At 42.9% G+C, this 24857-nt stretch overlaps 1 protein-coding gene across 2 annotated transcripts in view; it reads left to right on the plus strand.

Annotated features, from left to right (window-relative positions):
- The window catches only part of TTC21A (tetratricopeptide repeat domain 21A), a 99084-nt gene extending 89091 nt beyond the window's left edge, over positions 1-9993 (plus strand). For both annotated transcript variants that reach the window (XM_089673135.1, XM_089673134.1), the window contains 4 exons: positions 2783-3007; positions 6043-6163; positions 9585-9652; positions 9730-9993. In XM_089673135.1, coding sequence (XP_089529261.1) covers positions 2783-3007; positions 6043-6163; positions 9585-9652; positions 9730-9807 — 492 coding nt within the window. In that variant the 3' untranslated portion in view covers positions 9808-9993. The remainder of the gene's footprint in view (positions 1-2782; positions 3008-6042; positions 6164-9584; positions 9653-9729) is intronic.
- Positions 9994-24857: the final 14864 nt, after the last annotated feature.

Here is a 24857-nt window from a genome sequence, read left to right on the forward strand (position 1 = left end):
AATTACATTTTAAAATAGCATTAAACATACCTATTTAATGTGAAACTTGTGCTTGCTTTTTTTTCTGCACAGATGCTGAATTCTGGGTCCAACTTGAAACTGTACACGGGGCAGCAGGATGGAGTACAGGGGGTCACAGTACACAGGTGTAGGAGGGCACACTACTTGGGGGCAGCACAACACACTACATGGGGGGCAGCAGGAACATTACTGGGGAACAGAGCACACAGCATGGCACATTGCATGAGAGCAGGACACATTACATGGGGGCAGAGCACATTATCAGGCACAAAGTGGGGCATATTACATGTGGCACACAGCAGAACATTGTATGGGGCCCACAGCAGGGCATATTACATGGGGAACACAGCAGGCACATTATGGGGCATACACTACAGTACCAGTGGTTTCCTTCATAAGCAGATCAACGCAGGGAAGTGGCTGAGATGAGTCCTCTTGTGTGCTGTTCCCTGCCGGACCCTCCTCCCTTCCTCGTAAGGAGGGGGGCAGCGGGAAACAGTATGACACAATCAGCAGTATCACAGCCACTTCCCTGCATTGCTCTGCATGTGTCAGAAGAGTGGATGCGGTCTACCTGTCAGCTGATTGTGTTTGACAAGTATATCGCAGTGGAAATCCAGTTGAGAAACCCTGCTCTAGATCTTGTTAAGGAACTTATAATAAACATGCTAGTAATGCACTAATATCTAACAGTCTTTAAACCTTTTGGCACTTAATTATTAAATGTTGAAGGCAGGGCTTAGCTCTGTGTCAGAACAGAAAATGTAAACAGCACTTAGAATTGGGGGCTCACCAGATGCACCAAAATACAATTTGGCAGATTTCATAGATACTTACGGGAACTTTTGTGAGCCTACCCTTCAGAAATATTGATGTGAGGGTTTCAAAGAGCAACATGTGAATATGTTTAGTAAATTTCTGATACTAGTCAGAAAGTGGTAAAAGTGCTAAAGCAAGAAAAGCCCTCATTTTAGTTTTATATAATGCTTTATAATGAGCAGAGCTATCATTATATTTCTGGACAGGTATTATCATTTTGCCAGTCAGTGTTGTATGTATTCTCCATGCTTATGCAGGACCATGCACATACATATACATGGTGTCCCTATGTTATTAGGAAATTAGATACTGGGACTGTTGGCCTGCTTGAACAGAAGCTGCAGGACAAGAAGATACTATATCTACATACTGGTGTTCTGGCAGCTCAAGGAATTTGCAGAGCCAGTTAGCCCACTGCAGAGAAATACCGGCATGACAGATTGGCAGTTATAAATTATAAATAGCCCTTTTTTTTTTTTTTTGTTTTGGATGGAGTAAGGAAAGGGTTAAACCCATATCAGGTTCTCTCTTCCCCTCTCTGTCCCACTGGGGAGATTTCCCTTCCCTGTCTTGAAGATGCAGGAAAATGAGAGGAATGGGAATAAATCTCTCCAAAGTGAGTGAGGAGTAGAAATTCCCCTTTAGTCAGTTGTCACCAGAACATCTGTTACTAGTGGATGATTTACTTTTACCTCTTGTGCTGGTAACAACTTTACAGTTTTAGATTTTCCCTCACTTTCTGTCTCAGAGACAAGGGTCATCAGAGCAAAAAGGGTAGAATCTCCCCAAATGAGAAACAGACAAAAGACAAAATTAAGAGGGTTTAACCCTTCCCTACGCTATACAAAATGAAAGTGGTTGTAAACCCTTACATATACCCTGTGAAGTGACTAGCCTCAGATGATACACATAAGTTGTTTTTGTTTATCTGCAGCCACCTCTCCTCTTCATCCATTTAAAGTGCAGAATTGTGCTGCATTTAGTTGTTATAGTCAGTTACAGTAATGTTTTGTAACTTATGTGCCATTGATAGCCTCTGCGTGGGCATACCTTTTGCCCTGTTGGCATTAGAGCACGGTTTTTCCTTTTTTTTTTTATTTTGCATTTTTTTTTATCTGTGCAATTGATAGCCCCTGCGTGGGCGTGTTTTATTGCCTCTCTTTTATACTGTTTAAAAATTAATAAAAACCATTGAAATAGAAAGTGCAGAATTTACATGGGATCTCTCAGCTCTAAACAGCAGGGGGCTGGGAGAAGAAGTTACACTCTGCAGAGGTCAGTGAGAGGGAAGGGACATACCCCCCTTCAAACAGAACACAGGAACAGAGCTGAGGAATTCAATACCAGGCTGTGTGCTAGAGCTCTCTCCCCTCTCATCTTTTTACCTCCTGGGGGTAGGAAAACTTGTCAGAAGCGACTCATGCAGATAGCAGTGGAAATAGGCAGCGGACAGAAATGACACTTGGTGCTTTGCATGGGACAATTACATACTACAGAGCAGGGGTGTCAAGCTGGCGGCCTTCCAGCTGTTGTGAAACTACAAGTCCCATCATGCCTCTGTCTTTGGGAGTCATGCTTGTAACTGTCAATCTTGCAATGCCTCATGGGACTTGTAGTTTGGCAACAGCTGGAGGGTCGCCAGTTTGACACCCGTGCTATAGAGGGATATGCTTTGTTCATATTTTGTGTCAGAGGTTTGCCACCACTTTAATGAAAAAAAAAGTATTTTCATACACTTTAAGCAGCTTCATTGTGTTGGCTGTGTCAGTTTAAACAGAATCATCATGTGTAACTGTATTGTGCCTTTAAATTCTATAGTTCTGAATAATAAAAAGTAACGTCACTGTTTCTAATTATCTTGTCCTTTTCTATTGCCTTTTATGTCTCTGTACTCCCCATGTAGCTGAACTTGATATGTATATTATATTCCTTGTACTTGTAGAAGGGGAATGTCTCAGTCCTTCTAGCAATGGCTCAAGCATACATGATTCTAAAGCAAACACCCAGAGCAAGAAACCAGCTAAAACTTTTAACCAAAGCTCGCTGGACAATGGAAGATGCTGAAGATCTTGAGAAGAGCTGGTTGCTGCTTGCAGATATATATATCAAATCAGGAAAATATGACATAGCTACAGAACTGCTGAAACGCTGCCTTAACTACAACAAGGTTTGTTATTGGCACACTGTTATTAAATGGCCATTTTCATAAACCGTCCAAGTTACAGAGTGTTTTCTCCTTTCCTAGCCTGTAAGCTGAGCAATCCTTTCCAGATGACCTGGCTCGCATCATTCACTTGTCAAATACCAAAACATTAGTAGGCAGTGAAAGGTCTGGTATTTTAGAGTTAAATCATGGTGCTGGGCCTAACCGCAAACGTGTCAGGGCTTTATCTCAATTTGGGCAGGAGTGGAAGCCCCATGTACAGCCTGGGCCTAGTATCCAAGGGTAGTCTAGAGGGACACATGACTCTAAATAATAACATAGGATCCTAACTGCTCTTTAGCAGTATTGTTACCATAGTAACTTGCAAGACCAGCTCTGGGTTAGTTTAAGCATGGAAAATGCTGCAGTCAGTGCAAGCACATGTGAAAGTAGAGTAAAATGGCAGTTCAAGACTTTTTTTTGTACTGTATTTGATTTATGTTAGATAAACACTACATTAATATAAAGACCTCATGGCCCCTTTCTCTGCGCTCAATTCTCCCATGGGCTGGATGTGGTTCTTTGCTTGCCAATATCCAGCCTTTGGGGCACCATTCCATTCATTGACATCAATGATGGGGCACCAATCTATCCACTGACCAGGGGCGTCCTTTTGCACGGGGTGACACCAGACCTGCTCCACCAGGGGCAAACTGACCGAGGGCTCGGGGTCACTATTGGGCCCCATGAGAGGCTCTGTCCATCCCTGTATGTGCCACTGCTGAAATAGGCAAGCATTGAGGGGACGGACAGTGAGCAAGCACTTCAGACACCTCTCCTCCTCGGAGTTTCAGCAGAGGGACGGGTCCACATCCCTGCCACGGGTGCTGAAGTCAGAGAGCTGGAGGGGCGGGCAGAGTATGCAGCAGGTCAGTGTGTAATCCCCCAACCCTGGTGACAGCAGTGCAGCTTCATGTAGTAGGTAGGGGGGAGACAGAGAGGGCAGAGAGAGGGAGGGAGAAAGAGGGCAAAGGGAGGGGGGGGGAGAAAGAGGGCAGAGGGAGGGAGAAAGAGGGCAGAGGGAGGGAGAAAGAGGGCAGAGAGAGGGAGGGAGGGAGAAAGAGGGCAGGGGGGGGGGAAGAGGGCAGAGGGAGGGAGGGAGAAAGAGGGGGGAGAGAGGGAGGGAGAAAGAGGGCAGAGAGAGGGGGGAGAAGGGGGGAGAGAGAGGGAGGGAGAAAGCGGGCAGAGAGAAGGGGGGAGAGAGAGGGAGGGAGAAAGAGGGCAGAGAGAGGGAGGGAGAAAGAGGGCAGAGAGAGGGAGGGAGAAAGAGGGCAGAGAGAGGGAAGGAGAAAGAGGGCAGAGGGGGGGGAGAAAGAGGACCGAGAAAGAGAGAGGGGGGGAGAAAGAGGGCAGAGAGAGAGAGGGGGGGAGAAAGAGGGTAGAGAGAGGGGGTGTCACCAAGTGTTCTGGCATCGGGTGACACCAAACCTAGGGACGGAAATGGTAAAAATCCTCCTGCGCTCAAAATGGGGTCCTAACTCCCAAGCTGCTAGCACTAACCTCTTTAACAAAATGAGTGAAGTGACTAAATATATATACAAATAGTGCAGTGCTACAAATCAATAAATAAAACACAAATAAATGAAACCCCCCCCCCCAGTGCACACAGGGAGTAAAATATACACAGTGCAAAACGTGTAATCAAGTGTACATGTGACCAGTGTCCAATCCAACACTCGTGAGAATCACAATAATATATATCCACACAAAATTATATATAAAAATGTCCAATAGTGGTGCTCATCACAATAATATATATCCACACAACATTATATAAAAAGTCCAATCTTGATGCTCAGAAAAAAATGCTCATGCAGGCGCTGACATGTGATCACTCTTGTGCAAATCCTTAATGGCTGAAGTGCCCCCTCACCTCCTTGTATCGACCCTACCGGGTCAGCTCGCTCAGAGATATAAACCCCTCAGGATGGTATCAGGATTATTGGGCATATCCACTTCAACGTATTCCAATCTTCCCATATACAGCCCTGTCAGTGATGTCCTCTCCAGGCCATATATAAACAAAAAACCTCCATAGTGTAAAACCTTTTTATTGGGGTATAAACAAATAAAAATGCCCACTCACATATTCCTTCGCCTCTGACACTGCAGATCTACCACATGCTGGAATTGTACTGCATGGGTATACAATACAGGATTTTCAAATATGGCTCCCACGCCGGAAGTGACGTCACAGCGCACCCGGAAATGCCTGCTTGCGTACCGACGCGTCTCGCCCCTGCCACTGACATCAATGATGGGGCACCGATCCATCCACTGACATCAATGATGGAGCACCATTCCATCCAATGATACCAAAGATCGAGCACCAATCCTCCCACTGACACCAATGATGGAGCACCATTCCTTACACTGACACCAAAGATGGAGAACCATTCCATCCACTGATACCAATGATGGAGCACCATTCATTACACTGACACCAATGATGGAGAACCATTCCATCCACTGATACCAATGATGGAGCACCATTCCTTACACTGACACCAAAGATGGAGAACCATTCCATCCACTGATACCAATGATGGAGCACCATTCCATCCACTGACACCAATGATGGGGCACTATTCCTCCCACTGACACCAACGATGGAGTACTATTACTTCCACATGGATACCAATGATGGGGCACTCCGTGGGAAAGAGGGGGGCTGCCGCGCCGCCCCCCTGAAAAGTGCCGCCCTAGGCAAACGCCTTGTTGGCCTCACGACAAATACGCCCCTGACTGTGAGCAGAGAGCGGTGACTGCCAGTCAGCCTGCTGTCAGCTGAAAATGGATCACAGGAGTGCAGAATGAACTGCACTCCTGTGATCCACAGAAGTACAACTAAAATAGCTTTGGCTGTACTTCTCCTTTGTTCTATTTTCATTCATTTGATATGCATTTACATATACCTATTTACATTTTCTGTCATTTACTCTACTGTAGATATCTGCATGGCATGTTACTGTAAAATAACGGACTTGTACCTCTTCTAGTCTTGCTGCAAAGCATATGAATACCTGGGTTTTATTATGGAGAAGGAACAATCATACAAGGATGCTGCAGTGAATTATAAACTTGCCTGGAATTATAGCAGTCAGTCCAGCCCAGCTGTAGGTGAGTGTAAACTGCTAAATATGGATCTTTTTAAAGAATTATTTAAATGAAAATATATTGATTATTTTGTTATTAAATGATCTGCATCTGTTTATTTAAGTTTTGGATATATTAGGAAAGGTTTTTTTCCCTGACTCTTATTCTTTTATAGACAAACCCACCCAGTGTCCACAGTTCAGAAACTTAACTTAGTTCTACAGGCAGAAGGTTTTTTTTTACCTTAATGCATTCTATGCAATTAGGTAAAAAACCTTCTTTGGCAGCTCCCCACTCAGCCCCCCTTATACTTACCTGAGCCCCATCTCGATCCAACAAGGTGCATTAGTACCACAGCTCTCCCAGGTCTCTCTCCTAATTGGCTTACACAGCATCAATTAGAAGCCAATTAGGAGAACGCGGGGGCAATCCACACTCTGTGTGTGAATGGACAATGTCCATTCACAGGAGCGTGGCTCAGGAGGGAGCCTACTTGAGTGCCTCCATAGCAAGAGGCTTATCATTGGCGGCACTCGGCAGTTGAGAGGAGCAAGGACTGCCGGCAGGGGACCCAAAAAGAAGATGATCAGGGCTGATCTGTACAGGTATACTATATTGCCAAAAGTACTGGGACCCCTGCCTTTACACGCATATCAAATTTAGTGGCATCCCAATCTTAGTCCGTAGGGTTCAAAATTGAGTTGGCCCACTCTTTGCAGCTATAACAGCTTCAACTCTTCTGGGAAGGCTGTCCACAAGGTTTAGGAGTGTGTCTATGGGAATGTTTGACCATTCTTCCAGAATCGCATTTGTGAGGTCAGGCACTGATGTCAGAGGAGAAGGCCTGGCTCACAGTCTCCACTCTTATTCATCCTAAAGGTGTTCTAACAGGTTGAGGTCAGGACTCTGTGCAGGCCAGTCAAGTTCCTCCACCCCCAAACTTGCTCATCCATGTCTTTTATGGAGCTTGCTTTGTACACTGGTGTGCAGTCATGTTGGAACATGAAGGGGCCATCCCCAAACTGTTCCCACAAAGTTGGGAGCATGAAATTGTCCAAAATGTCTTGGTTTGCTGACACCTTAAGAGTTCCCTTCACTGGAACTAGGGGGCCAAGCCCAAACCCTGAAAAACAACCCCACACCATAATCCCCCCTCCACCAAACTTTACACTTGGTACAGTGCAGTCAGGTAAGTACCGTTCTCCTGGCAACCGCCAAACCCAGACACATCCATCGGATTGCCAGACAGAAAAGCATGATTCATCACTCCAGAGACCACTGCTCTAGAGTCCAGTGGCGGCGTGCTTTACACCACTGCATCTGACGCTTTGCATTGCACTTGGTGATGTAAGGCTTGGATGCAGCTGCTCGGCCATGGAAACCCATTCCATGAAGCTCTCTAGACACTGTTGTTGTGCTAATCTGAAGGTCACATGAAGTTTGGAGGTCTTTCGCTACGAACTCTGCAGACAGTTGGCGACTTCTGCACACTGTGCTTTTCAGCATGCGCTGACCCCACTCTTGTCATTTTATGTGGCCTACCACTTCATGGCTGAGTTGCTGTTCTTCCCCGTTGCTTCCACTTTGTTAAATACCACTAACAGTTGACCGTGGAATATTTAGTAGCAAGGAAATGTCACGGATGGACTTATTGCACAGGTGGCAACCTATCACGGTACCATGCTTGAATTCACTGAGCTGAGTGCAACCCATTCTTTCACAAATGTTTGGAGAGGCAGTCTGCATGCCTAAGTGCCATATTTTGTCATGTTTCAACCCAAAATGTAAATGTATTTTATGTCATAGACCAGTGGTGGACAACCTTTTTTTTCAACTGAGCCAAATCTCGCCAAAACCACGATTGAAATTTATTTTGAGAGCCACATTTTTAAAACTGAAAATACATCCCCCATATAGTAATTCATCCCCCATAGTAATTCATCCCCCATATAGTAATTCCTCCCCCATAGTAATTCATCCCCCATATAGTAATTCATCCCCCATAGTAATTCATCCCCCATATAGTAATTCATCCCCCATATAGTAATTCATCCCCCATAGTAATTCATCCCCCATATAGTAATTCATCCCCCATAGTAATTAATCCCCCATATAGTAATTCATCCCCCATAGTAATTAATCCCCCATATAGTAATTCATCCCCCATAGTAATTAATCCCCCATATAGTAATTCATCCCCCATATAGTAATTCATCCCCCATAGTAATTCATCCCCCATATAGTAATTCATCCCCCATAGTAATTCATCCCCCATATAGTAATTCATCCCCCATAGTAATTCATCCCCCATATAGTAATTCATCCCCCATAGTAATTCATCCCCCATATAGTAATTCATCCCCCATAGTAATTAATCCCCCATATAGTAATTCATCCCCCATAGTAATTAATCCCCCATATAGTAATTCATCCCCCATAGTAATTCATCCCCCATATAGTAATTCATCCCCCATAGTAATTCATCCCCCATAGTAATTCATCCCCCATAGTAATTCATCCCCCATATAGTAATTCATCCCCCATAGTAATTCATCCCCCATAGTAATTCATCCCCCATAGTAATTCATCCCCCATATAGTAATTCATCCCCCATATAGTAATTCATCCCCTATAGTAATTAATCCCCCATATAGTAATTCATCCCCCCTATAGTAATTCATTCCCCATATTGTGTCAATTCACTTACCTTTGCTCCGCGCGTTCCTCTCGCCGTGTTCCCGCGCCGTTCTGGTCTTCAGGGCGGACTGTGAGAGGAGAGGAGTTCGTCACGCTGCCCCGCCTACATCCTGACAGCCAATGTTTGCCACGCTCCGCGTGTCGGATTAAAAGGTCCGCTGGGCCGTATACGGGCCGCGGGCCGTAGTTTGCCCATTGCTGGGCTAGCTGCAGAGTCCTGACTTTTGGGGCGGCCGCCCGAGAGGAGGGAGGGGAGCGGGCGCCCGGCACACAGAAGAGCCGCATTAAAATGTGTAAAGAGCCGCATGTGGCTCGCGAGCCGCGGCTTGCCGACCACTGTCATAGACCAACACAAAGTGGCACATAATTGTGATGTGGAAGGAAATGATAAATGGCTTTCAAAATGTTTTGCAAATAAATATCTGTGCATTTGCTGTGCATTTGTATTCAGCCCCCCGGAGTCAATACTTTGTAGAACCACCTTTCTCTGCAATTACAGCTGCAAGTCTTTTTGGGGATGTCTCCACCAGCTTTGCACATCTAGAGAGTGAAAGTTTATGAAGTTATTCTTCTTTGCAAAATAGCTCAAGTTCTGTCAGATTGCATGGAGAGCGTCTGTGAACAGCAATTTCAGTTTTAGTTAACCCCTCTGTTTTAATGAACCCCTATGTATCAGGTGTCTAGCTGCCATTGAAAATGTACAATTGAACATTTTTAAAATACGCATTGACTTTTCCCATGTTTTCAGGTTTTAGACTTGCATTTAACTATTTAAAGGACAAGAAGTATGTGGATACTATAGATATTTGTCATAAGGTAAGCGTGGAAATACATTTTTATTCTGGAAAAACCTGGTAATATACAGTGCAATATTAACGTTTTCTTCATTGTAGGTTCTTCAAGATCACCCCACATATCCCAAAATTAGAAAGGAAATATTGGAAAAGGCTCAGAGCTGTCTGAAGACATAATTTGCATTATCCTGTACAGTATATGCCTATCTGTTCTGCTGCCGGGCTTTTCTTATTCATTTTTTATGTGTTCAATTTTTTTTTTTTTAAGTAAGCGGTTTTGGTCTGAAGCATGTTCCTTATCTGTTGGCATAATTTATAAACCGAATCTGATTTGTTAAATAAAATTGTATTTTACATATTGAAGTTGATTAAGTTATTGCTGTCATCAATGTACATATGAAAAAAAGAACAAAAAGTTTTATATACACTGTGTGTTTTTATCTCTCTCTTTTATTTATATATATTTATTAGTATATGCAATGAATTTGAGACTGAATCAAGTGTCTTTCCATTTATGATAATTGATAAATAACTTTTGAATGACATTAAAAACTATATAAACATGATATATAAAAATTTGGTATGATATTTGGGAGATTGGCTGGCGGCTTAGAGAGAAGAAGTGTTGGATCTGGTGATTGAGCAGATTTTCTCCTGGATGTCTGAGCTGCTGAGAGAGAGGAACAGGCAAAGGGAGACACAGACGGATGAGACACGATCAGCAGCAAACTTTCTGTATTGAGGATTTCATTTCTATGAGTGGATTATACCTCTGTGTGGGGTACAGAGTTTGGTAAGGTACTTACCTTAAGGTGACAGGATTTGCACTGGTGAAACACTGGAGTGTCAATTACGTTGAATGTTTATTGAAAATATATAATGACACCACAACACTGCCCCAAATTACATAACCGATCTTGTCTCTAAATATCACCCAAACCGTACTCTCCGCTCCTCGCAAGACCTCCTACTCTCTAGCTCCCTTATCTCCTCCTCCCATGCTCGTCTCCTGGACTTCTCCAGGGTATCCCCCATCCTCTGGAACTCCCTACCCCAATCTATCAGACTTTTGCCTACTCTACTTACTTTTAGGCGATCACTGAAAACCTCTCTCTTCAGGGAAGCCTATCCCGCCCTCTGCTAATATTGGATTCCTCTACTCTTCAAACCACTCCATCCCTCACAGTTATTACCTATTGTACCATTAACCCCTCCCTCCTAGATTGTAAGCTCCAAGGAGCAGGGCCTTCAAATCCCTCTTGTATTGAAGTGTATCGTTACTGTATTGTCTCCCACTATAATGTAAAGCACTGAGCAAACCGTTGGCGCTATATAAATCCTGTATAATAATTTGTTTTGCTGGTGGATGTCATTTGCACATTGCATATACCTTTCATTCGTTGGAGTGTGGTGGATCACAGTACAATTATTTATTGCTTATACAATATCATTCCTGTGCTGTAAATATTTTTATATATTTTTATATATTTTGCTTGATAATTACTTATATCATGTCTTTTGTTAGCAACTGATCTCTTTGGAGATTTTCACTGAACAGACTTGTTATACATATTTTACATCAAGAAGTCATGTCTCTCAAAAGAAAGTGGATCTGATCTCATCTAGGGCAGACCTTCGAGTTCTGGCTCTCTCCACCGTACACATTCCTGGTGTAGATAACTGGCAGGCTGACTTTTTCCAGCAACCAACAGCTGAACCCAGGTGAATGGATCCTTTACCCCTAGTGTTTGTAGTGATTCCACTGAGGTGGGGATGTGGATCTCTTGATGTCCAGATTCAACAACAAGCTGGACAGGTTTGTGTCCCACACCTGGGATCCTCTGGCGTTTGCAGTGGATGCCCTGGTGTCTTCTGGTGTCCTGTAGGTTCCTGGTGCTTTCTCTTCATGAAGATCATATACTATCATAAACACAAGTATAGCCAATATTCTATACTTGTGTTTAGGATAGCATCACTGTATACAGCATTCATGGCACTGACACTGTACACTGCACCTGGGCTGCCCATGTGAAGGAAATGTGTCTACAATTACGTTGAATGGGCTCGGCCACCCATGTGCATAAGCCCTTAAAGGAGAAGTATATTTTGGCTGTACATCTCCTGTTGGTCACTGGAGTGCAGTTCATTCTGCACTCCTGTGACCCGTTTTCAGCTGACAGCAGGCTAAATTCTGCTGTCAGCTGACTTTGCTCAGCCAGTCCAAGCTCTGAAAAGATCTCCAACACATGAACAGGATCCACCCGAAAGCTTGGACCGACACCTGCCTCACCCTCTCAGTGATCTGCTGAGAGCCTGAGCCAGCCCCTCTCGCCCCTTCCACAACCCAGCGCTCCAGTGAGCGCTGGAGGGGACAGAGAAAAGAGATGGAAATTGACAGTCCCTGCTCTCTGCTTAGAGCAGAGGGGGAGAACTGAGTAACCAGCGGAGTTTGATCACTCAGCTCTCACTGCAGAGCTGATGGGAAAGACGCAGCATTGGTTCGATGCTGCATCCACCTAGGTGAGTATAAATGTCTATACTTCTCTTTTAAATCTCAACTCAATATATATATATATATATATATATATATATATATATATATATATATATACACTATTTTCCTTTAAAACACCATCGTGACTCTCAGGTAAACTTGCACAGACTTTGCAGGCATATGGTCCAGTGCATGATTAAGCAATTATACCGAAACAGATGCTAATGAACAACAAGACAACATGTAGGTTAAAGTGCGATCATTTAGCAAAACAGAATTGGCTGTGTAGGAGGAGGAATGGAAATTTGTAAGGCAAGCCATAGACAGTGCAAATTTCTTTCCTGCAATACCCCCATCAACACAGACAATATTGATGAGGAATCCCTCCCACCGAGCCATTGTGTTCTCCCAGCAGAGTGGGGGGAAGGAGCAGGGGGAAAACAGTGATTACTGCTGGCGGATATAACAGCTGCTAGCAATAATTGCATGTAAAATCCGGAAAGCTGGTTGTACCCAAGTTGATCAGTCAATCAACTTGGGTACATTCGGCCTACCCATACATGGTTTGAATGTCAGCTGGTCCTTGCTGAGCCGGCCAAGATTCTAACTATCTATGGCCAGCTTAAAGGAAAGCAATGCTCCACTGGCAGGCTAAGGATGCTAAAGACCTGAAATTCCAACACAATGGCAAGACTGAGCACGCCAACAAAACACAAGATAGTCTTATTGCATCAACAAGGTCTCTAACAGGCAAAAACCTAAAGGAAGACAGGTTTCCAAATGTGCGGTCCAAGCCCTTCTGCAGAAGCACAAGAAGGCACTGTTGAGCACAGAAAATGCTGTGGTCAGCTAAGGAAATTTTGTTTGGTAGATAAAAGACACATCATATAATTAGGGGCATTGTCTGAATGCAGTGTGTGGAAGACCATAAGGCCCCCTGTGAGCCTGCTACAAGGGAGAGCCATGCCACAATCCAGCAACCTATACCTACCTTTTTTTAACACACACCCCCCCCCCCCCAACATACACTCTGTAGCTGAACTCCAGGCAGAACAATTGTCCACTAGTGTATAAGTAATGCCTGTCCTTACCTGAGTTAAGTTTTCCTTTTGTTCAAGTGGAAAGCAAAGCCTTAGAAACCCTTCTCAAAGTTCTGTGTACTTCAGGCTCTGGGCAGTGATTTACATTTTAAATGCCAGTGCCTGCACTCCTTGAACAGGTGATTTAGTGTGTAATAGCCAAGATGTAGTTTAAAATGTTACTAAACCCGGACCCTGCATTCACTATATCTGGTCTCCAACAGAACATGGAAATGCAAATATTTTAGTAAATAAAAACTACTAAATACTTTTTCTCACCAGCAGTTAGAGCAGTCTTATGACTTCTATCAGTGTTTAGCAGAGCACTTGTTAAAGCTTGTAGGAGTTTTCTCTAGGAGGATGCAGAACCACTGACCTCTGTCTGGACCAGGGGTGGACTGACAATTCATGGGTCCCCCGGGCAATAGAGGATCATGGGGCCCCTGTGTCCTTGCCCAAACTCAAAAAAGCCTATGAAAAAGGTACCAGGGGCATCTCATGGGGCCCCCTACTGACCCCGGGCCCTCGAGCAGTGCCCGAGTTTCCAAATGGTCAGTCCGCCCCTGGTCTAGACAGTGCTGATTGTCCCTGTGCTGCTCACATGCACTCTCAAGAAAAAACACCTCTAGTAATACACACCAAATTGAGCATGTGCAGTGTCTCCACACCATAAGCCTTATCAGGAGATAAGAGGAAGACACTGGAAGAAGGGGAGGATCAGAGAAGACAAGATCAAACAGCATTTTTACACAATGCAGAGGATTAACCCCTTAGGTTCCACAGTGAGCATAACAAGCATGCTTTACTGTATATACAGACTGATTTTACTGTTGTGGGTTTAGTAACACTTTATGTGTGTAGCACTGACATCCTGCCTGCAGGGGGGTGGAGCCTGGCAGCGCATTTTATTGCTCCTACACCTGTCCATCCAAGCCCATAGAGTTTGGTGGGCAGGATTATCTAATGAGGAGAGGGGGGCTTGCAGTAGTGACAAAACAGGAAAAAAAAACCTCCTCTGTCATCACCCACACAAATGTCAAAACACATATCATGTGGGTCATGTAGTTCTATTAACTGAAACAGAACAAAAAAAAAACAAAATGAACTGAGCTCAGATAGAGGGAGGATTGGGTAGCTTCTTCAGTGTAGCCTCCCTAGTGGTCTGATTATGTCCATATTTCTGTGCTCACAGTGGTACATTGTTTTGCATGGAAATATGTATTTTTTTTATTGTAGGCCTGTAATTTTTAGGAGTAACTCACTGAAATCTGTCCAAATAAGAGTCTAATAAACATCCCGGATATGTTCAAATTTGAAACACGAAATCATAAATTATAGTTTAATAAATAATCATAAAAAATAATAATATAATAATAATACATTTAATTCAATAATATAACCAAACCAAAAATACTGAAAGTTGCAAAATAGTTTTCAGTGTCTTATGACGAATTTCCCCACAAATCTTTATCACTAAATTCTGCAAGTGGTTCTAATTTACTATCGCTGTTCTCTAGCTGGTCTAAAACCGCTTTTGACCTAAAGGGACGCTTTTTGGACGCCATGGACATTTCTCAGTTTCCAGGCAGAAAGAACAGTAAAAATGCAGGCAGGGCACAGGACAAAGCACTCGGGACATAATGTATGTGAAATGGTTTGATACAGTAATGTTTTACTATGTGATTTTAGTGAATGTCACTTTGCAACTTTCACATTTCCAGCCAGTTCTGTCCCCTGTACGTCCTGACGTCGCAGGGAATGGAACCCAGGAGACAGATGCCGGCATCCGCTTGAGGACATTGCCGGGGACACTGCAGGAGGGACATCGCGGGAGCGAAGGACAAGGTAAGGGAAGAATAGATCCCGGAGCAACTCTGCAGGGTATTCCTGAGTGTAGCTCGGGGTTACCGCTTGTGGTGCTGAAACTTCACCCCGAGCTACACTCGGGAATACCGCCAGGGAGGTTAAGAATCATGAAGAATACATCAAGATGGGCTCCTTGGGTTTTACAATACCCAGTGGATGAATAGATAAAACACAGGCATGATCCCTTTATCTAGGTGGTTTCTAATAGTGTCTCTTAGTAATATGATACCTCGTTACTGTTCTCTTCTTTTGTAGGTTGATTATTTGTATCTTTATAAGCAGTTTGGACTATCTCTCTTGGCTCTGCTATTTTATGTAGTTGAACTGATTAGTGCCCTTACTTCAAGCTGTATAGGATTGGTTGTGATATCGAACGGTATTTTACCTTATCTTCAACTATTGTATGTATTTCTTTATATGGTTTATACTTCAATAAAAAATAATTCAAAAGAATCATGAAGAAGTATTCCACTAACATTCATGATAACGGGAAGTCAGAGGAACAGGAAGTGATTGATAATCTCTAATATTGGAACAGAGATTGCAATGGAAACACTTTAAGGGCTTGTTCACACTTGACTAAATTTCTAACTCTTAACAAATGCTCCTATAGCGCTAGCATGGGCATTAGACTGGCGTTTTACAAGCATTACAAATGCTCCTCAAATGCCCTACATGTGGTTTTAAAGCATTTTATAAGCATTAAAACAGCACCACAAATGCCTATAAGTTGTAATGTTATTAACACACTACAACTGCCTACCAGCGCGTTTGCGGAGTATCAACATAGACTTGAATGGGAGGCGTTGAAAGGCATCAAACTCATCCAGACTCCACAATGCTAACGCTTCATGTCTTGATAATGTGAACAGCACTCTGTGCTGTCCATAGTATCATTTGCATAGGCATTTGAGGAGTGTTTAAAACGCCCCCCAAAAGCCTGCTTTCAGTGCCAGTGTGAACTAGGCCTAACTTTAGTAGAATGGGGAAATGGTTAAAACACATTTTTATTGCTCTCTGTGCCCTGTCCCAATACCCCTCTTTCATCCTCATTCTTGTGGTGCCACAGGGGTAAAACATAAAGTTGTAGACAGCAGTAAAATAAAACCCAACATATATTCTAACCATTCCCCAGTATTGGGCTTTAAAACACCAATGTGTGTTGTTGTGAATATGTAAAGGGGTGCTTGAAGTATTTTGTCATCTTTACTTCCAATGTAGTATTTAACTGAGATCCTGTTTTATAATCGGGGGACATCTAATTAATCCAGAGAAGGGACTTGGTTGCTTGGTAGAGGAGAAGCTCTACTGAGTTAAGCTGGCCATACACTGGTCTAAGTTTATCCTGTCCAGGAGAAACCAAACAAATTTTGATCAGTTATTTAATTGACCAAAAATTGATATTGTGGAATATGGAAATGTTACTGTAAAAGGGGGATGGTTTTTTTTGTGTTGACTACACTTGTTACACACAATAAAAGAACCCTGGTGTGATGGTAATGTGAATACTTCAGGAGGATTGACACTGGCTACAGCAAAGGTTAAGCATGCAGATATGGTCAAAACCAAAAGCGAAGCAGTCCATCCCAGAGAATGTGGGGTGGAATAGACCAGATCTGGCACTATTTTCGGTGACAATTAGAGGATCCCCCCAGGGAAAGCCTACAGCTAGAAATTAGGTGATATAACCTGTTGGGGTCCTGTCCCAGAGATAGGAAACACTTAGAGTTGGGAAATTTGAGAGAAGAATGTGGCTCAAGAGGTTGAAAGACCCATCTGGGAAGCCAAGATGAGAGGTACTACAACCACCATGTGCACCACAGGTTAAAAGTACAGAGTCCCCCCATCATGTTTGAATATTGCTGTAGCCTCCTCATTTCCTCCAGAATGTTCAATTTGCCAAAGTATGTAGAATGTGAAGCACACCTTCAATTTTTCCTATAGTGAAAGGGCTTCCTTCCAATTTTTTCAGAAATGTTGGTGTGTATGGGTAGAGCTTTGAAATGTCACACTACCCATTTAATAAAACAGACAGTATGGGTAAGCACTTGTTCATTCTCTCTCTTTATCCTATCTGCTGAATAATTTATATCTTCCTTTTACTCTATTGGGACCTCAGCAGGAAGTTGTTTCCCAGCCTAGAACAGTTGACAGGCTGATTTTCTTGTATTAATGACCTTTGAATTCTCACCCTCTGCACACTCTAATGCTGCTTTCCTTTAAATCCTAGGTTCCCTCCAGAAGTTGCTATGGGTTTTTTGAGCGGTGCTGAATAGATTTCCGACCTACATTGACCATCAATGTAAAGGGGCAATTTACCACTGTAAGGGGACACTACACTAACAACTAGTGTAAGGAGGCCTGTTCCAACTAAGCATTAGTGTAAGGCAGTGGTCTCCAAACTGCAGCCCTTTGCTTGCTTTCATCTGGCCCTTGGGGCACTATTTCATCCACTGATACCAACTGGGTATAATCCCCCCCACTTACACCAATAAAGGTAGCACAACTCCTTCCAATGACACCAATGATGAGGCACAATTCCTCCCAGTCACACAAATGATAGGGTCCAATGACATCAATGATGGGGCAGAATTCCTCCCTCTGACACCAAACAAAGGGGCATTATTTTTTTCCCACTGACGTCGGGACCTTTTCTACTCCCACTGGCCGCAGTCCAGCCCTCGTAAAGTCTGAAGAACAGTAAACTGGCCCTTTCTGTAGAAAGTATGGAGACCCCTGGTGTAAGGGGACACTCAACTCTTCATAGTCTATTTCTTTTTGGCCATTATTTGTTTCATGTCACAATTATTATTGAAAATAGTGCTGTCAAATAAAGCAGGGGATGTATGAAAATCATCTGCCCTGGGTTTCAGATACGCTAAGATACTCCATATTCTTTTATTTTTTCCTATATTTACATTACCATTATTGATCACACTAATGTACCATGAACTGTAGATATCATTTTAGCAGGAGTTTCCTAAGAGCTTAAAATTATTTCCTAGGGTTCCAACAGAATAAAAAATGATTTCCTAGGGTTCCAACAGAATGAAAAGATTGAAAAAGGATGCACTAGTAAATAACTGATAGGCGTTTATAATGAACATAGACGGATGACAACAATCACTTGGTCAGCCAGAGTCGGAGGCGGCTGATAGGGTCGTGAACATTAGTGATCACATGCTAGGGGTTTGAACCCTTCCTTATTGCACCCAAATGGAATTATCACTTAGACTTTGAAGCTTAATCCCTTCACTTATGTAATGATTTCAGAAGTTTAATCCATTAACATATCTTGTTAAGTTATCCAAAGCTTTTCTTTTTTTCCTCTAAATGCTAGCAGCAGAAAAGAGAACCTAGCACCAGCTGTTCTATTAATAACACTGAATTAACCTTATTGTTCAGGTGAACTGTGAGCTAAAAAGAGCCACAGGGAGTTATGAAGCTGTGTGTACACTTAATTGGCTTTGATGCTATAGTTTATGTAATTGCTGCAGGATTGCACCATTGGAAGAATGTAGATGTTCCTGTGTGTTCTCAGCCAGTTACAGCTCATTCACACCAGCAGCAGTTCTGCGCACTTCCCAATGGAAGAAAAATTCACATAAAAAGTAAAAGTCATGTAAAAAAGAGCATATAGTCTTTTCATAGGTATTTTAGATAAACATATAAAAGAGATCAGTATGATGTCAAACAATGTTCATACAGATTTTTAATGTTTTAAAAAAAATGTTTTTATAATAGTATGCAATTATATGTATATATAGGGGCAGCATTTTTTCTCATTACTTACTCATGCTCTGCTTCCATATTTGCAATGATACTTAGTGCATGTGCTTTACTTCTCTCAGGCTGGGTTCACACTTGTGCGGTGCAGTATATTGCATGTGATTCGCACAGAAAATGCACCGCATTCCTGTGCAAATCACATGCAAATTGTGTGTGGTGCAATTGAAGCCATACATTTTGCATAGCTCAAATCGCACTGCATCAAAAATATGCAGGACCCTTTTTTGAGTCCGCACTAGAATCGGATCACATGGGTATTCACATCTATGCGATCCGATTCTGCACATTGCACCGCATGTTGTTAACGTAACCCCTTTGCGCCAATGCCTCTCGGCCCTTTAAGAGTTTCAGAAGCCGGGATGGTTGGGACCTTTTCTGGGAATCACGGAGGCCACATGATCGGAAAAGGTCCTGATCTCAAGGGGAGATCGGGACCTTTCTGTGAGTCACGGACATATGTGCTGGGAGCACGCAGGGCACGCACTCTCAGCACATATGTATTTTCTAATTGCATGCAAATATGCAGCCACTCAGCGTCAAGGTCCAGATGCCGAGAGGCCACATATTTGTGTGTGCTCAGCGTCTAGGTGTTAACATACACACCCGCAGCGGTTATCATGAATGGGCTGCGATTGTGATGTGGTGCGGAATTCGCACAGAAAACGCTGTCAATTCCGCACCACATTAGTGTGAACCAGGGCTCTATGTAAGTCTATAAAGGGTTGATTTAATAAAGACAGACTGTTTACTCTGCAAAGGGAAGTTGCTCTTTGGAAGTGAGTTTTCCCCAGAACTTGGTGAATGAGGGGAAGCTCTTCTGGCTTCCATCATTCAATCATATGCAAGAAAAAATGCTGTTTTTTATTTTCCTTACATGTGATTGGGTATTTTTTCCAAAGTGATATTTAACCACATTATCTAAGCTCAGGGGAAATTTCCCCTACAAAGTGTAACTTCCTGTATAAAGTGAATAGCCTGTTTGCCGTTGGTAAACCAGCCCCATAATTCAGTCAACACATAGAAAACAATGTTCTACCTATAAGGCTGCTATGGTTTTCAACACTGCACAGTACATACTTTAGGCTGGCCATACAATTTTCTTTCCAATGTCCTTTAGATTTACCTTCAACTGTGTAGTGCAAGGGTCTGCCTGATTGGATACAACTGAAAGTGTTGTTTGGGTTTGACCTCATATTATATGGTTTTTGGTAAATCTAAAGCAAAAATCTCAAGAGGATTGAATAAAGTATGGCCAGCCTTAGTTCAGCTTGGATTTCAAGTTGAAAGTTGTGGAGTGTAGCCTGCTGTGGTGAACAGTTGCACCATATAGAAAACAATCACCGCCTTTAAAAGAATCACATTTTGTTGCTCTGCAATCTTAAATTGAGACAGTTTTTGTTTTATCCAGCTGTATTTGCTCAGTACAACTTATAACATCCAAGTGAAAAATATAAAACCAAACATGTCAGTAGAAAATAAAAATAAATAAAAAAAAAAACAGAATCACAGAGTTGGAAAAAGAATCACCCCCTCCTAAAAATGACTCAATCAGCTAACCACCTTCTCAGTGGCACACAAAAGTCATTTAACTTTTAACTGTGATCAACTGCAGTCCTTTTGATTAGCTCAGCATGAAAAGATCTTTCCTGGAGCATTTCAGTCACTGATAGTGTAACTGAAGCAAACAATCAACTACTATGGGTGGCACTGTCAAAAGATCCCTGGGATAAAGTTGTGGACAGGCAGGAGATAGATCCAAAAAAAGGTCAAAGGCTTTATCAATGCCTAGAAGCACATTGAAGTCTATTATAAAGAAGTGGAAGGTATTTGGTACAACACAAACCCTCCCTGGATCAGGACATCGCTCCAAACTGGATGAAAGAGTCAGCAGGAAACTGGTCAGATAAGCTACCAAGAGACCTACAGCAACTCTGAAGTAGTTGAAGAACTTTATATCAGAGTTGTCATTGTGTGCATGTGACAACAATATCACAAATTATCCGCAAATGTAGCTTGTTGCATAGTTGGTAAAGACACTAGTCCATCCAGTTCAACCTGTGTGTGTGTCTCAATGCCATTTCCCATATCCCTGTATATTTCACTCACTAAGATGCCCATATATTATATTTATTACAGGTACTTATAAAGTGCTGTCAATTTACGCAGCGCTTTACATATATTGTACATTCACATCTGTCCCTAATTCACATTCATACCTACACATACTAGGGCCAATTTAGACAGGAGCCAATTAACCTACCAACATGTCTTTGTAGTCGTAGAGGAAATCAGAGTACCTGGAGGAAACCCACGCAGGCACAGGGAGAACATGCAAACTCCGTGCAGGTAGTGCCGTGGTTGGGATTTGCACCCATGACCCTAGTGCTAACCACTTAGCTACTGTGTTCCCCGCTTGTATGGGAGGGTTGCAAGAAAAAAAACACTCCTCAAGAAAGGCCATATGCAGTGCAGTCATGACTGAGCTTTACCAAAACACACCTTAAAGAGTCTGATGCCACATGGAAAAGGGTATTCTGGTCAGATGAGACTAAAATTTAATTATTTGGCCTCAACACTAAACGATATGTCTGGCAGAAATCCAATGCAGCTCACCATCCAAATAACACCATTCCTACAGTAAAGCATTGAGGTGGTAATATCCTGTTATGGGGGTGTTACTCTGCAGCAGGGACTGGAGCACTTGTCAGGATAGAAAGAAAAATGGATGGGGCAAAATACTGTCAATTTCTTGAGGAAAGTCTGCTGCCCTCTGCCAGAAAGTTGTCAATGGGAAGAAGGTTTACCTTCCAACATGACAATGACCCAAAGTACACAGAAAAATGAGCACACAGTGGTTGAAGGAGAAAAAGGTTAAATGTCCTTGGATGGCGTAGTCAGAGCCTAGACTTCAACCTCATTGAAAATCTGTGGAATGAATTAAAGACTGCAGTCCACAAACAGTCACCATCAAATTAAACTGCCCTTGAGCAGTTCTGCAAAGAAGAGTGGGCAAATATTGCAAAGTCTAGACATGCAAAGTTAGTAGAGACATCCCAACAGACTAAGGGGTATGATCCTTTTTCCAGCTCAGTGATTCTGTTTTTCATTTTTTTTTCTGTTGTATCTTTCACTTGGATGTTATAAGTTGCACTGAGTAAATACAGCTAGATAAAACAAAAACAGTGTCTGTCTTCATTTCAGGCTGCAAAGCAACAAAATGTGATTATTTTAAAGGGGGTGATTCTTTTTCATACCCACTGTATGTTGTCCTCCATTTGTAGAAACGAAACAAAGGCAGAGCTCATCTAAGAGGATCGATGGGTGAACAGAAAAACTGAGATAAATGTATGCGGCTCACCTTGGCGAGTGGTTGAGAAAACACCAATTTGTGTCCTAGGTGAGACATCAGGAGTAAACCAAGTACATGGGAGCTACCTTTATACATTATTGTAGTCTACGTTTGCAGCATGTTGTTGCAGTATGCTGCCCATGTATGAATCTAGATGCGTCCAGACGTGGTCATATTAATCTATCAACGGATAAAATTCAAAACACTAACTATGACATACAAACCCATCCACAACACTGCCCCAATTTACACAACCGATCTTATCTCTAAATATCACCCAAACCGTACACTCTGCTCCTCACAAGACCTCCTACTATCTAGCTCCCTTATCTCCTCCTCCCATGCTCATCTCCAAGACTTCTCCAGAGTGTCACCCATCCCCTGGAACTCCCTACCCCAATCTATCACCTACTCTACTTACCTTTAGGCGATCATTGAAAACCTATCTCTTCAGGGAAGCCTATCCCGCCCTCTGCTAATACTGGAATCCTCTACGCTTCCAACCACTCCATCCCCCACAGTTTTACCTATTGTACCACTCACCCCTCCCTCCTAGATTGTAAGCTCCAAGGAGCAGGGCCCTCAATTCCCTCCTGTATTGAACTGTATTGTTGCTGTATTGTCTCCCACTATAATGTAAAGCGCTGAGCAAATCGTTGGCGCTATATAAATCCTGTGTAATAATAATCTATGTTTGTCTGTCTAGTCTGTTTAATCTATTCATATCCTTCTTGTGTTGAACTTTCAATGTTAGCCGTTTGAACCCACGCTGGAGTTTCACTCGAAATTGAGCAATAAAAACTTGTGTTTTATGATACCTGGTATTTAGGTGTATTTCTCAGCTTAGAAGATACCTGTCCCCAATAGTGACCACTTTTGGGCAGTTTGCTTTTTGTGTAAACTAAGTAAGACTCGTTTCACGTAGACATTCTGATAGCATCCACCTGTCAGTTTTTCAGGCAGACCCTGATCAGAACATCTATTCTCCTCTATGGAGCGGTGGGTGTAAATGGACATGTGTCCGTTACACCCGCCTATATCCAATCACATCTGATTTGCAAAAAATACAGGATCGGATGGCAGTCGGGTGTAAACAGACAGGAGTTAACATCCGACTGCCCATAGAGGACAGCAGGCTGTGTCTGCTCTGCATAAGTGGAGTGGACACGGACCTGTCATCCACCTGCTCAGAGAGGATCAATGGAGCAAGTGGATCCCAGCCACAGTCTACCCTGTGTGAAAGAGGCCTTAAGTAAAATACTACAAAAAATACACAAATACAACTAAAGCCCAACTGAAATTTTAGGTTAAAATCAGTACACTCCAGGCAGATCAAAGCGGGCAAAGTCTTGGATTCAAACTGTTCCATGTGCATGGGACATGCGTAGGGTTGCCACCTCATCCCTTTAAAACTGAGCACATTAATTACACAGGTTCTGAGGCTAATTTAAATGCAAATAAGGTACTAGGTGAGTTTAATTACCAACTTAATCAGCCACAGAACCTGTGTAATTAATATTTGTTTGGTTTTAAAGGGACGAGGTGGCAACCCCAGACATGCGTGGTAACAGACTCCTGTAGCCATGAATGGGCCCAATTAGTTTCCATTTTCCTTTCACACTAAACTGAAGCTCATAGATGTGAACTAGCCCCATAGGAAAGACTAGGATTGCTACTTGCAATGCATCTTCATACATCTTTCATGACATTTGTTCATTTTCATGCATGAAAATGAACAAATGTGAATAGGTCAAAGATGATGAGCTGTAAGACTTTGCATACCTTCTTACACTATTGATTGTAGTTATCGGATTTAAACCATGCATTTCCCAAAACAGGTACCTTCAAGGCATGCCATGAATGATAACTGTCACTTGCTTATGCTCTCAACTGAACTGTCATGCCATCAAATGGCTGATGTTATAACTGATCACATGAGCCACACTATGGAAACTGCAGATCACACAGAAGGTGAGATGGACGCAGTTAAACTGCAAAAAAAAAAAAAGACACTGTCTAAGAGTTTACATTAAAAAACAGAAGCTTTCATTGCACACATTTGCAAATATATGCTGCAGTTGCATGGTTTCATCAGGGCCTCTCTATAAAGTGTGGTCACCAACCGCTCCACTTCTGCTACCCCCCCTGCCAATCCCTTCACTGGCTCCCGATTGCCCAAGGCATTAGATTCAAATTACTAACTCTGACATACAAAGCCATTCATAACGCTGCCCCAAACTACCTCACTGACCTGATACCCAAATACCACTCTACCCGTAATCTTCGCTCCTCACAAGATCTCCTACTCTCTAGTTCCCTGGTCTCCTCCTCCCACACCCGACTGCAGGACTTCTCCAGGACTTCCCCCATCCTCTGGAACTCCCTACCCGAATCCTTCAGACTGTCACCTACCCTCCTCACCTTTAGGCGCACCGTGAAAACCCATCTCTTCAGGGAAGCCTACCCCACCCTCACCTAACTGCCGTTCTCCTCCACTCCTCCTACCACTCCATCCCCCACAGCTATTTCCTCTTGGACCACTATCCCCTCCCTCCTAGATTGTAAGCTCGAAAGAGCAGGGCCCTCGAACCCCTCGTGTATTGTATTGTTACTGTATTGTCTCATGTACTGTTCCCCCACTTTAATGTAC

This window comes from Staurois parvus, unplaced genomic scaffold (assembly GCF_062004578.1).
Source record: "Staurois parvus isolate SC_StPar_1 unplaced genomic scaffold, SC_StPar_1.0 ptg000136l, whole genome shotgun sequence".
NCBI lineage: Eukaryota > Metazoa > Chordata > Amphibia > Anura > Ranidae > Staurois > Staurois parvus.